This window comes from Dipteris shenzhenensis, chromosome 6, assembly GCF_047967505.1.
Source record: "Dipteris shenzhenensis isolate YYH24624 ecotype China chromosome 6, Dip_SZ_1.0, whole genome shotgun sequence".
Classification (NCBI taxonomy): domain Eukaryota; kingdom Viridiplantae; phylum Streptophyta; class Polypodiopsida; order Gleicheniales; family Dipteridaceae; genus Dipteris; species Dipteris shenzhenensis.
The window spans coordinates 54,495,548-54,508,675 of NC_141601.1; the positions used below are offsets into that span (position 1 = coordinate 54,495,548).

The window sequence follows — 13,128 nt, forward strand, 5'->3', positions numbered from 1 at the left end:
AAATACTAAGATTCAAATATACATAACACGTAAAGAATACGAAAGAATAGCATCTCCTCTAGCATACATCCATACACAATCAAATGATCATCAAATACAACACACTATTCTCTTTTTCTGAAGAGACTGAAATATGGTTCTAAGCCAACCATGCCAAAATACTTTCGTCTCGGACACCCCTTTATAGCTCCTATTAACTTAGTTTGGTCCCTCCTTATTCACAGCTGAACTTGGAATTAAGGTCAGGTGGAGGTTCAACCCAGGAGGATATATCTTTGTAACACTAGAATATGTCCAATCATACAAATTTAGATTTTTTGTTGTTCTAAAGTCAAAAATCCACACTGAAAATAAAAGAGAGAAGGAAAAAGAAGGTAACAAAAACTTTTTTGAAAAACAAAAGACATACTTAGCATCAGTTCAACTCGAGAGGATACTCTGAATCAAGTGTTGGCTATATAGTCAACAAAGCGTGCTGCTCACAGACAAATCTCAAGTACAAGGACCCTTTGAGCACAAAGATCTTCAAGGCTTTGATCAAACCACTCGAGTCCAAGTTCAAGTCCAAGCGTGCCATGCTGAGGCCTAAAAGGGTTGGAGGAGCTGTTGTCACGAGAGGTCAAGCTATGGAAAACGAAGTCATTGATGGCGATGTTGGAAGGAGTTTTACAGGAAGCTGTAACATGAGAGAAACAGTCTTGGGAGGGATTGAGGTCCATAGAAGCAAGGGGGATGAGAGTGGCAAACAGAAGCAGAGGGTGAGCTGCTCAGAGGCCACAAAACGTCTTAGTTCTCTGCTGTAAGCTCTTCCTTGTATGCATGTATCCGTTATTAAAAAAGTATGCACGGGCACTACCTCCTCGTTTATTGGTACGCAAGCGCTTCTGGATGCAAAGCCAGAAGTAACAATTTTTTTGGTGGGCTGGTGTACCAAAAATTAGTTTTCAGCTTAAAGGTACAAGCTCACTCGATTAACCTTTTCGAAAAGATAGCACTCCCTGTAAGGAGGCAAAGCTAATAGTGCAATGAAGTAGAAGCCTCAATGACCTACCATTCTATGGACATGATACTTAACTGTACATGCTTTGAAAAGAGGACTGCATATGCAAATTGTGCGAGGAAAGCATTGCTCTGCAAGTCATAGTTTTTTATCTACTCTATTGACAAAATACTTTCCTGTACTAGCGGAGAGATCATCTACACTCCAATTTACTCATTCTTCAATAAGAAGCTAGGAGACCACGTGTCATTACGCAAGCAAAGAGGGCACCATCAAGGGCTACAATAAATCCTAAAAAATATACATGCAAACCCTTGCCCATAATTTTTCTGTAACAAGAATTGTATACGTCTTCATGCGTATATACGAGAACCTCAATCCTTGCAGCTGCCTCAATCTCTGTGCATGTGTGGATGCCTATGCATGCATGTGGGTGGTGGCATCTATATGTGTGCACTACACCCACATGGGCGATACCAAGCTAGCAAACAAGTGGGGGAGAGTGTGCATGTGCATATGCATACATCTACACACAACACCCAAGCAGTACACGGGTACATGTGCACAGGCACTATGCCTGGATGAGCAATGAATGTGGGCAGGCATGTGTAATATACACCCTTAGGCAGGTTTCCAAGAAAACATTAAAAACGGTTGCTAAATACAATTTCCTTTAGATCCAAAACATTTCCGCTAAAAGCATAATAAAAGGTATGAAATCAGTGCACGTAAAAAACACTGCTGGTGCTGTGGCACTGTCCAAAAAGTCTCTGGAAGAATCAGACTTCCAATCCAGAAAATAAACAAATTTACTAAACAAGTTTCTGTGAGCTTCATGGTTGGATTCCAACCTCTACAGAGTGAGCATTGAACAGACCTAAACCTAACATCATAAAAACGTGAAGTCTGATGAGCTGGTGCACCACCATTCTACCCATGGGCAAACGAATGGCAGTCATGAGCAGATGAGGTATCTCTTCCTATTAGACAATCATACAGCTCAACATCACCATAGATTAGATCAAAGAAAGTGACTAAACTATGCTCGTCAACTCAACTGACGTGACTGTCAGGCCCAGCATGTTATGGATGAAGGCAAGCAGAGTGCAGACAGTTTTAAATCCAGCATTTTCAGATGCATATTCACTAAATTGCCAGATTTGGAACTCAAATAACAAAACAGTACACAAAAACACTTGCCAGTATTTCCATTCATTCCACCGAACACTTGACAAACTGTTAAACAATACTAGTACACCCTACTTGATCTGGCAAGCATACCTTGTTTAAAGAAACACAAATACCGCCCATAGAATAAGGCATGCCACACAAAGAAACACGATTCACAAAGTTATTTCCAAAAATGAGAAAGGCAAAGCTGTAAGCTTTACCTTGCTTCCTAGGACAATTTATATAGATAGACTAGCCTAAATTTATCAAAAGTGTTCACCACAGAAGGCCGCTTGTTCAAGAACTCCTCTATCTTTGAGGCCCTAGGCCTTACATGTTCCCAAACATAGAAATCGATACTGCCCTAAGATACTTACTTCTTCTTCTTCTTAGGAGGTGATTCGTCCTCATCTTCATCTTCCTCTTCGTCTTCATCCTCATCTTCATCGTTGAACTCGTCATCTTCATCTTCTCCATCCTCGTCGGCATCCCCCTCATCTCCATCATCACCGTCTTCCTCTTCTTCGCCTCCACCCTCCACTTCATCATCACCTCCTTCAGCTTCATCATCATCGTCTAGATCATCCTCCTCGTCATCTTCATCGTCCTCATCATCTTCATCAGCATCATCATCATCCTTGTTTTTAGCAACCAAGATCCACCCAGCAATTTGCTTCCCAGGAACCCTATGGACAATTTCAGGGCTTTGTCTTGGTTCACTGCAATCGGCCCTGCATCTCCCTGATAAATCAGTCTCCTGTACAAGGTCACTAAAATTGAGGATCTCTCTCTCTCTCTCTCTCTCTCTCTCTCTCTCTCTCTGTGCGCGCGCGTGCACACGCGAGTGCTGCCACCTCTCGTACCCATCGCCTCTTTGCATGCCAAACAGTTTCTGTGAGCAGTGAAGGGAGCCGCTATGGGCTGTGAACAAGCAAAGGAAACACCACATGTGAGACAACCTCAGTAGTCCATATCTTATACGCAGCCAGCTGATTCAATTGCGCTTGTGTTAAATACATAGCCACTATTCAGCCCTTTTGTGAAGCTCCTTCAGATTGATCATTCTGAGTTCATGGGACTTCGTTACCACAGCCCAATCTGTGTCTTTCAAGCTAATTACAAAAGTTACCCTGTAAGATTTGATTAGCGATGACTGTTGACAGCTAAGACCATGTACCTACTAAATGAAATTCCAATGAACAGCTGGAAAGTTGTGAAGAACCCGGCCATGTTGGAGGAACAAACCCCTGACTGATACTGTAATGCAAATGTTGATGAAGAAGCCCCCCACCCGGGCCTCCTTCCCCCTCAAAACACACAAAAAATAAGGAAAAACATCAAAATAAAAAGAAGGGCACTTCATGTGGGCAGAAGAACATGGTGCCACATGGGATAGGTGACAACCCCTATGCTCTCCTCATGTGAGGGCTTAAAAGTGAGGCTTGATCTCTTTTAATTCAACAAGTTGCAAATTTGGATTTGGCACGAAGACAAAAGCAGGGGTGCACAGCGCAAAGCTTGACGGGTCCTCGTGGACTTATGACAAGCAGTGTGATCGTGGTAACCAGCTCGTTCGAGGATTACTGCCTATAAGCATGAGATGCTCATGATGAGCTTGAGTATTGGTAACATAAGTAGGGGGGCACACTGGCTCCCACAGCAAACTCGTTCTTTTTTTCTTGCTTTTTTTTGGGGGCAGGGAAGGGGGGGGGGGGGGGGGGGGGGGTAAGCTATGCTGGAAGACCCATTTATTTTTCTTGCAAATGCAGATTCGGAATGAAGACGGGTGCACGTGCGGAGGGCAAGGCAAAGGCTTGACATAGGATAGGCCCTCATGGATTTACGCCAAGGAGTGAGTGATTATGATCATTGAACAATCAGCTCTTTCAAGCATTACTGGAGCGGCAGACCCATAAGCATGTGCCATGCTCATGAAGACCCTTAAGCATTGGTAACCAAGAGACATAAGTAGGGGGGAACCACAGGCTCTAGCTGATTCCACATAGCCCTCAATTAATTAGTTTACCACTGATTGTTCTACTAAGCTATACTAAAAGACCCATTTACTTTTCTTGGTCCTGATTAAGGTACGCTATACAAGCTAGTTACTTAAAAACACCTTAATTTTCACCCCAAATTAAATGAATCTCAGAGGTTGATGGGCCACTTGCTTTTGGGTGCATAACCTCAAATAACCTATGATCAAGGTGCACCAATTTTTCATCAAAAGGTAGGGGCATGCACAGAGTGGCAGAGCAAGAATTGAACTTGAGGCCTCTCCCTAGAGCTTGCTTAACCTTGATTTTTAAAGGGGTCCGAGTTCTTTAAATGGCATAAAGGAAAGGGGGGACTGGGAGATTAATGGCATTCTGAAATGGACAGCAAGGCATGCACACAACATTGGAGGACGGCCCGGTGTGTCTCCTCCCTTTCCACCCACTCTCACGTCTACTAATACTAATTGAATTTTGATTATTTGTTGAATAGGGGGACACAATCTAAGCAACAGAAGACTCTGGAAATAGCAATTTGCCACGTGTGTGATCACCGACACACTGACAGCCCATCAAGGAGAACCGTCATTGGATGATGGGAAGCATTGAACATTGAAGCATCATTGTATGCTGGGATGAGTGGAGAAGGCTCACAATTGCTGTTGGTTTGTGTTGCTATTAGAAGACACAAAGTGGGATGAGCTGCACTAGATGCAGACACATTCATGGTGCTGCATGGGACACTAAGAGGTGGATCTTTCTGTGGAAAGGTGCAGTATTTGCAGGGAATGGGTAAAGTTTGGGCTTTCCTTTTATGGCGTCATTTGGTGACGAGGGTTATGGAGAGGCCTAGTTAATCTGTTATTATTAACTATAATATAGAGTCTTAAGAGCGAAAGACAGTAGGATAAAAACAGTGTAGCAGAAATTTGCGGAAAAGGAATTATAGCTTCAATCATGAATGGCCTCTCTTTATATAGAGAGTAAAACGTACAACTAAGGAGCCAAAAGGTGAGTGCATGAAGAGGAATGTAGCCCTTGGAAAGGGCATATGAAAGTGTCTATAACTAGAAAGTGACCCTTATGAAAGAGTCTCTTCCACAAAGGTGTATGCCTCTTGTGAAGTGCTATGTGTCGTGGAATGTGTCCCATTTGAAATAGCATACCCTTTCATAAGTGTCTTTTCACAAACCCCCCATAATCTAAGGTAGGAGAGAAATTAGGTCATCAATTGTGACATGAACAAGGATATCTCACAAGTTGCTGCCTCAAAACAGCTGAAAAAGGTTACAATAAACTCTCTAAGACCATGCCCTCTTACTTTAGATTTGCTCTTTTGGCATGACTACCTTGGTCTTGTGCCTAATACACAGCTTGCATAGAAGGGTGCAAAGATGAAGCCATTGTGATATTGCTATGAAACAAAAGAAAGAAACCTAAAAACAAACGTGGAAATAAATATGAGCCACATGCATTGCATAATTGAAAGAAAACAACCGTTTGTTAAAATATAGGTGAAGAACAAGGCATGAAGATTTTGTTAATAAACAATAGCCTCTAGAAACACACGAGGACCAAGGCATAAAAATTTTGCTAAATAATACAAAGGAACCGAAAGTAGCATGTAAATAAATATGACCCACACATGCATGAAACAATGTGAGGACCAAGGTATGAAGATTTTGCTAGAGAACAATACAAAGGAATTAACAGTAAGCATCAGAATTGTTATGAGGCACACAAGCATGAAGTATTTTAGATAAGTGGGATGCTACCCATCCTTAAATATAGTCTTCTAGTAGAAAGAGAGGCGGGCCACTAGATGCAAGCCACGTGGCCGACCATGTGGCCGACAAGCATGGAAGAACTTCCAACCATTCATATGCAGCTAACAGGTCTTTGAGCTCTCTATAGGACCCCTTGGTCTTGTGCCTAGTACACATCTTGCATAGAAAGGTGCAAAGATGAAGCCATTGCGATAGTGTTGTGAAACAAAAGAAAGAAACCTAAAAACAAACGTGGAAATAAATACGAGCCACATACGCATTGTGTAATTGAAAGAAAACAACCGTTTATAAAAATACAAGCGAAGAACAAGGCATGAAGATTTTGTTAATAAACAATAGCCTCTAGAAACACACAAGGACCAAGGCATGAAAATTTTGCTGAATAATATAAAGGAGCCAAAAGTAAGCGTGAAAATAAATATGATCCACACATGCATGAAACATCGTGAGGAGCAAGGTATGAAGATTTTGCTAAAAGGAATTTATAGCGAGCGTGAGAATTGTTATGACGCACACGTGCATGAAGTATTTAAATAAGTGGAATGCTACCCATCCTTAAATATAGTCTTCTAGAGATAGAGAGAGACCGGCCGCTGGGCCCAAAAGTAAGCGTGAAATAAATATGATCCACACATGCATGAAACATCGTGAGGACCAAGGTATGAAGATTTTGCTAAAAGGAATTTATAGCAAGCGTGAGAATTGTTATGACGCACACGTGCATGAAGTATTTAAATAAGTGGAATGCTACCCATCCTTAAATATAGTCTTCTAGAGATAGAGAGAGACCGGCCGCTGGGCCCACTAGACACAAGGCCCACTAGTGCCATTCGTCACCACATGGCCGACCACGTGGCCAACAAGCATGAAAGAACTTCCTACCATTCATGTGCAGCTAACAGGTCTTTGAGCTCTCTACATGACCCCATTGCATGATCAAAGCTACGCAATGCCTGGCATAAATGCGAGGTTCACTATGATGGATGAATAACAAACTAATCTATCCTACATGCTGACTAGCTTCTCCTCATTATACCAAATGTCATCAAAACAGCCATCCAATCGCAAATCACACGCTACACCTACAAAAGCAACGAGTTGCTCCAAAAACAAATCACAATTCCATCTCTTCCACCCTGGTCAAGTCAAAATCGATCCTAGATTATAGGATGAGCACGTTGCTTGTCATGTCACAATCTGTGACGTATTCCTTTCTCTATACCTTGACTTATGGATGGTTTGATGAATGAATACTTGTGGAAGGGTATGCCCTTTCGACGGGACACTTCCTATGAGGCATAACCCTTCACAAGAGACACATTCTATTGAAAAGACACTACCATTGTAATGTACCCTCTCATCAAGGGTCACACTCTCACAAGGGGTACACACCTCTTCATGCACTTACACTTTGGAGTACACACCTTTTCATGTGTGACTCTTCACTCTATGTAAGAGAGGCCCAACTGTATGGACGTGATACTACAGACACTCAAGCAATACAAATATTCCTTGTTCTCTACTATTTCAGTCTCTTTTCTGTTCCTTAGCACATTTCTAAATATACTAAATCTAGGATTTCTTATAGTGGTTGACAGATGCTACATCCCATGCCAATGGATGTTTAGCGATGCACACATCAAACAACCTCCAGCTCATGACAGTTGAGCATACAGGTTTAACAGGTTGCCATACCTTGTCAATTTTACGGGCCTCTTCTTCAACAGAACAACGTATCACACCTGCACCTTCGACCCCAGATTTTCAGCCCCTGGATCACTCTGTCCATACCGACTATGCGGTCTTCTTCGACCCCACATCATATGACAGAGATTATAACTCTACTGCAACATACCTCACACATTGCTGGCAGTTCTTTTGGGTTGGTGACACTCTCGTATGTCACAACCTATCGAATTCTTTCTCCATTGCCACATCGACTAGCCTCACATCTGGATACCTCAGAGCAACTGCACAGTCCAACGTGACTTATGACATGTTCAACACGCAGCCATACACGCAGTCATCTTTCAATCGACTAGTCTTTCATCTAGGTGGACTTGACTTCGGCCTATCTTCTGGGTTTTATTCCCAAATGGCCCACAACTTAAGAGAGGGAAATCCGCATTATGTACAAGATCGTAAGTTGTACTCATTGTACATGCTCCCGCTCCGTAGTCACTGTGCTCACATATGCACATACTACTCTGATTTCTTTTAGATTTAGATGCTAGCATACGCACCAAACAAAATCCACAAAAAGGTCTTGTACATGCACCCTCTACTTACCCAGTGTAATTTAAGAGGGCGTGTTAAGGATGGTGTAAATTGCACCATCTACATAGGGCATAGGGGCAAACCCTAACCCTAACCCTAAGGGGTTCATATGTATATATTCATGTTCATTGTCAATACACTTAGTTACAGGTAGCTATATCGTGTGCACTCCTCTCTCTCTCCCTCTCTCAATTCCGCTATCAGAAGCTAGAAGCATGAAGGCAAACAAGGACTAGCATGAAACCAGAAAAAGACGTAAAACTAAACGATACACATATGGGTATGGAAGTATGGAAAAATGCCCCTCGCTGAACCATACGCGGCCCTTAAATTTTTCATACTTTCAAAACATGAAGGTATAGGAAATTTTATTAACAAGTTCAAGTTTCAAGTTTTAACTACGTAAGCATTCCCCCCCCCCCCCCAAAAAAAAAACTATGTGAGCATTTGAAAAAAATATCTTAAACCATAAACAGTTATAGAATCTAGATTCACAAAGATTGAAAGACTTTAAAGAGTCGCCAAATACATCAAAGATCAAGGATAGAAGAGTCATGAGGCTTAAAACTTTAAAAGACAAGTCTAGGAAAACCTTCCAAGTTCCAACTCTCAACTTTCAAGCATCAAAGCTGATAACTCTAAAGCCTAGGAAAAAAGAAATGAGACTGCGAAAAAGGAATCAGGCTACAAATGTCAAGGCTCTAGCTTCAGTGTGCTAGCTCTAGAGTCTCAATGGTCAACTTCTTCCTCTTCCTCTCCCTCCTCCTCGTCATCATCAAAAACTCCCTCCCCCCAGGTGGCCTTTCATACGTAGGGGTCCTCCCTCATCATCATCATCATCAAGAACTCCCCGTACGTCTGAAAGACGTATGAAATGGAATTTCATACATGAGCAGTCTTTTCCATTTCATACGTCTTTTTCTCAGACGTATGCAAACATTTGGTATCCATACCATACCCGTATGGAAAAAACTATGCATTTAATTATCTGGCTTGGTCTAGAAAACTGAATTTTTTTCACAACATAATATATCTCTAAGTGAACTATCTATGTGCATGTGTCTTGATCTCTCTTCTCACGCCCAAGGCCCATTGAAGGCATTAGGACCACCTGGTTGCTACCAAAGCCCTCTAGACACGCGAACCATCTCCATCTTGTACAGAGCATGCTGATCTTGTACACATTGAAAAGCGTAATTGAAACTTAAAGGCTGTTAATTCCACCAAGCAAAATAAGCCACATGCACTAGCTCCTAATCATACACCCTCCTCTATGTTCGACTACTAGAGAAATGTACAAACAATGTGTCAGTACGGTGCCACCACCATAGTGTGAAAGGAAACAGTGAAAACCATGCCTTAAGTAGACAATGACCAAATCATTGGATGTGTCTGCTGAAGATACCCAGTGAGTATGTGAAGTCCTGTAAAAAGAACCTGAAAAGCAACCGTAATCACTGAGGTAATCCAGACCTGCAAGGCCTCTCCTCTTACTCCCCAATTGGTCTCTACAAAAAAGGAGCTTGTTCAAACAGAAGTGCAAACAATCAAGAAGGAAGTGACCTAAGAAAGGTAAATAAAACTGGCATTCAGGTTGAGATCGAGGACAACATGAACTGAAGAACAGGATAGGAGGCCGAACTGAAGGCTGGTTCAACGAGGAAGATACATACAATGAGACTCTATACAAATCAAGGCAGCCACCCCTAGCATTGAATAGCTGGAAGAAGACGAAGACAGAACAAATTCCACAACTAATGTCCACACTAGAGGGCATGCCATAAACATATTTAGCACACAGGATATACGAATCAAGCTCCTTCACGACTCCTACGAGCTGAAAGGGACCAAGATATGGATAGCCGAAGAACTCACACAAGTTCATCTAAACCAAAAGGCAATGGAATTAGGTAAGGTCAAGGCTGCTAGGAAGGATGGAAAATGGGCAGTATATCGTGAGGGTGTGGCCCTTATCAAGGAGCTTAAATCAAACCAAAAGAACTGTAGGTACTTACAATAACTCAGAGCCGCTTTATGCACTCCTTGGGAGCTGCCTTAGAACGGTGGTTTTTTCCTGTCTCATGGACCACTTGGTCTCCCGTGGACATTCTCTCTCTCTCTCTCTCTCTCTCTCTCTCTCTCTCATATGATCTAGAGGACCAGCTCCCATGACCTAGAGGTGGAGAGGGACAGGTGGGCAAGTCCCAGGATCCCAAGAGACGTAAGAATCTGTAAAATCTGCCCCAGAAGTGAGATAGAAAATGAGCAGCACATGCTCCTAGAGTGTCAAGACATCAGGGAACAAAATAGCGACAGCACTAACAACCTAAAACCCGTTTGGAACAACCAGCCAAAAAGCTGGGGCTTACCTGAAGGAAGTCTTGGAACATCGCAGCAAAACCCTCAGGCTAGCACACAATTTCGTGTTACTCCCGTTTTGTAAAGATTATTTTCAATTTTTGGGATGTAAAAGAAACACTATGAGTTGATATTGGTTATCAGTCCCATAGATCCTGAAGGTCTCAAGCGGACTTTAATACAATGAATCTCTCTCTCTCTCTCTCTCTCTCTCTCACTCTCTCTCTCTCCGTTGATTATCAGCTATGTACTGCACATATTTCTTTTTACACCAGTGAATAACACAAACTGCTTCTGTCCAAGAATTCTGCCATCTATAAAATCAGCTCATAGCTTTCTCTATGCGCTGCTTCGCACACCTAGAAGCAAATGAAATATCTGTCTGAATCACTCACTAACATCATAAGCAATACTTGCTGGAAAAAGAAATGTTGGGATCCATCAAAATCTTTTAGTTTTTTAAAATGACCGTCAAAGCTAAAATTTGTCTCAAGGCCCACTAAAACGTGCCTATAGAAGGACACAAGTAGTACACAATTTCTTTGGGCAAACCACACTGTAATTTTCCCTTCCACGCTTAACCCCTTACTCCCACCATATTTTTCCAGCGCAGACTTCCACATAATTTCCTTTCAAGCCAGACCTATAGGTAAGTTAGGTTTTTTTCAGCGCAGACTCTTGATATCAAACATATTTTATCATGATGAGTGGTTTATGGAGCATCGAACACCTACGGTATGGTTCAAACATTCAGCACAACTTTCTGACGAAACAATCCTCCTTTTTCAGCTTCCAGACCGGAGATCTGTAGGGAAACGACTTCGCGACTGGAAGATAAACCTTTTAAACGCTCATCTTGACAACACCAGTACCTCTGCTGGATAAACCTTTCAAGGGATAATCTTGGCAAGACCAGACTATTTATACCTCTGCTATGCATGCAGAAAGCTTATGCTGATTCAAAACTTCAACAGAGTTCCGCGCCAAGTGCATACATGGGGTTCTGTTTCACAGACCGCTACATATACACCACAATAAGCTCAAATCTCCCAAGGTCCCTGCAAAACTTACCTCTTCATGGAAATCCTTGTCCTGGTTGTCATGTTGCGCAAAGGGATTTCTCAGCTTGAGCGCCGCTGCCTCAAAGAGTACCTCACCATCGCCATCGCAAGGCTGTGGAAGGGCGCTTACTGTCCTATGTCTACCAGTAGAAGCCGAAATAAGAAGAAAAGAGAAATCCTGCATTAACGCCAGTAACGTCCTGTAGCATATCTCTGACAGCAAAGACTCCAGGAAGGCGTTAAGAGGGTCGACAATAGCGTTCAGGCCTGCCGGGTTGCGCAGCAGCGCTTCATCAGCTTCCAGCAGCAGAGCTGTTTGAATGTCGAGAGTCGCCATTACTACAATCTAAGCACTTCCTGCTTCAATTGAACCACAACAGTGACTTACGTAAGCAGCAAACACTTCTCAAACCACCGAGCTACTGAAGCACAGTATTTGTTCACAATCTGGTAAACACTAGCACAATCCCAGCAAAATTCAGAGGAGCGGAGGAACATAAGAGGTGAAGAGCTACAAAGATGACGAATTCACGGAGAAAGGCAAATACAGAACCAGAGAAGGAGATTCGAGAGCTTAAATTGGACAAAGAATACATAATGCTATCCAAAGCAAAAGCATAATGCAAATTCTGAGCGCCAAAAGAAGCATACCTTGTCGTGGACGACAGAGGAGCTCAGGAAACCCTAATCCCAAGAGCTCCAGGGCTTGGGACCCTGACTCAAAGAATGCAAAGGACTAGCAAGGCGGGAGACAATCGGCCATAGCTTTGTACCTGCAGCCTCGCACTCGCAGGTTCCGGAGCATAAACCGCAAGTAGGCTTGCCCTGTAAACGCACCAGCCCAATTCATAAACGTATCACCCGCCTCTCACTTTGCCTGTCCTTAGGCTCTTTACACACTGCCCGGTTGCCCACCCACTCCCCACAAGACAGGAGCGTTTTGCCACATGGCAAGACACTATTAGCTCCGAAAGTTGTGCTGCCTAGCTCATACAACATGACCATGGTGGTGTCATGCCCGTCAAGGGCCTTATCATTCAGGCTTGGGCGGGCGGGGCTTTGGTGTGTAAAAACATCCTTTAGAAACAAGAGTTGCACCCGTGGACACTACCTCCTAGTATATTGGTAAAACAAAGCGCTTTTATGATTTTTGGGGCTGTCAACATGCAATTTCTGTAAGATGATCTCCATAAATAAACAGACTTAATTTATTTATTACAAAAATAAATAAATGGCTATTTATTTATTAGCACCGGCTCTCCTAGAGACAATGCTTAAGGATCCAGTTGAGGCCAATTTTTGGGGAATTTTTGAAATTTGTAAGCTCTATTTTTGAGTGAGTGACCTCTCTTTTGAGCACTGGACACATGGGAGGGGTATTATTGGTCGCCTTCGTCACGTCCCCTCCAAGCTTCCTCCACAACCCCTTCCTCCCCCATCTAATTCCCGCCTTTGTTATGCTCTAGCCCTATCGAGGTAGA

General features: G+C 42.8%; 1 protein-coding gene across 1 annotated transcript; it reads right to left on the reverse strand.

The window, feature by feature from the left end:
- Positions 1-2,342: 2,342 nt before the first annotated feature.
- LOC147901360 (uncharacterized) lies at positions 2,343-12,513 on the reverse strand. Its single transcript, XM_087375433.1, has 3 exons — positions 12,299-12,513; positions 11,658-12,004; positions 2,343-2,927 (listed from the first exon to the last, which is right to left on the reverse strand). The coding sequence occupies exons 2-3, from the start codon at positions 11,982-11,984 to the stop codon at positions 2,544-2,546; spliced, it is 711 nt and encodes a 236-aa protein (XP_087231559.1). The 5' UTR covers positions 11,985-12,004; positions 12,299-12,513; the 3' UTR covers positions 2,343-2,543.
- Positions 12,514-13,128: the final 615 nt, after the last annotated feature.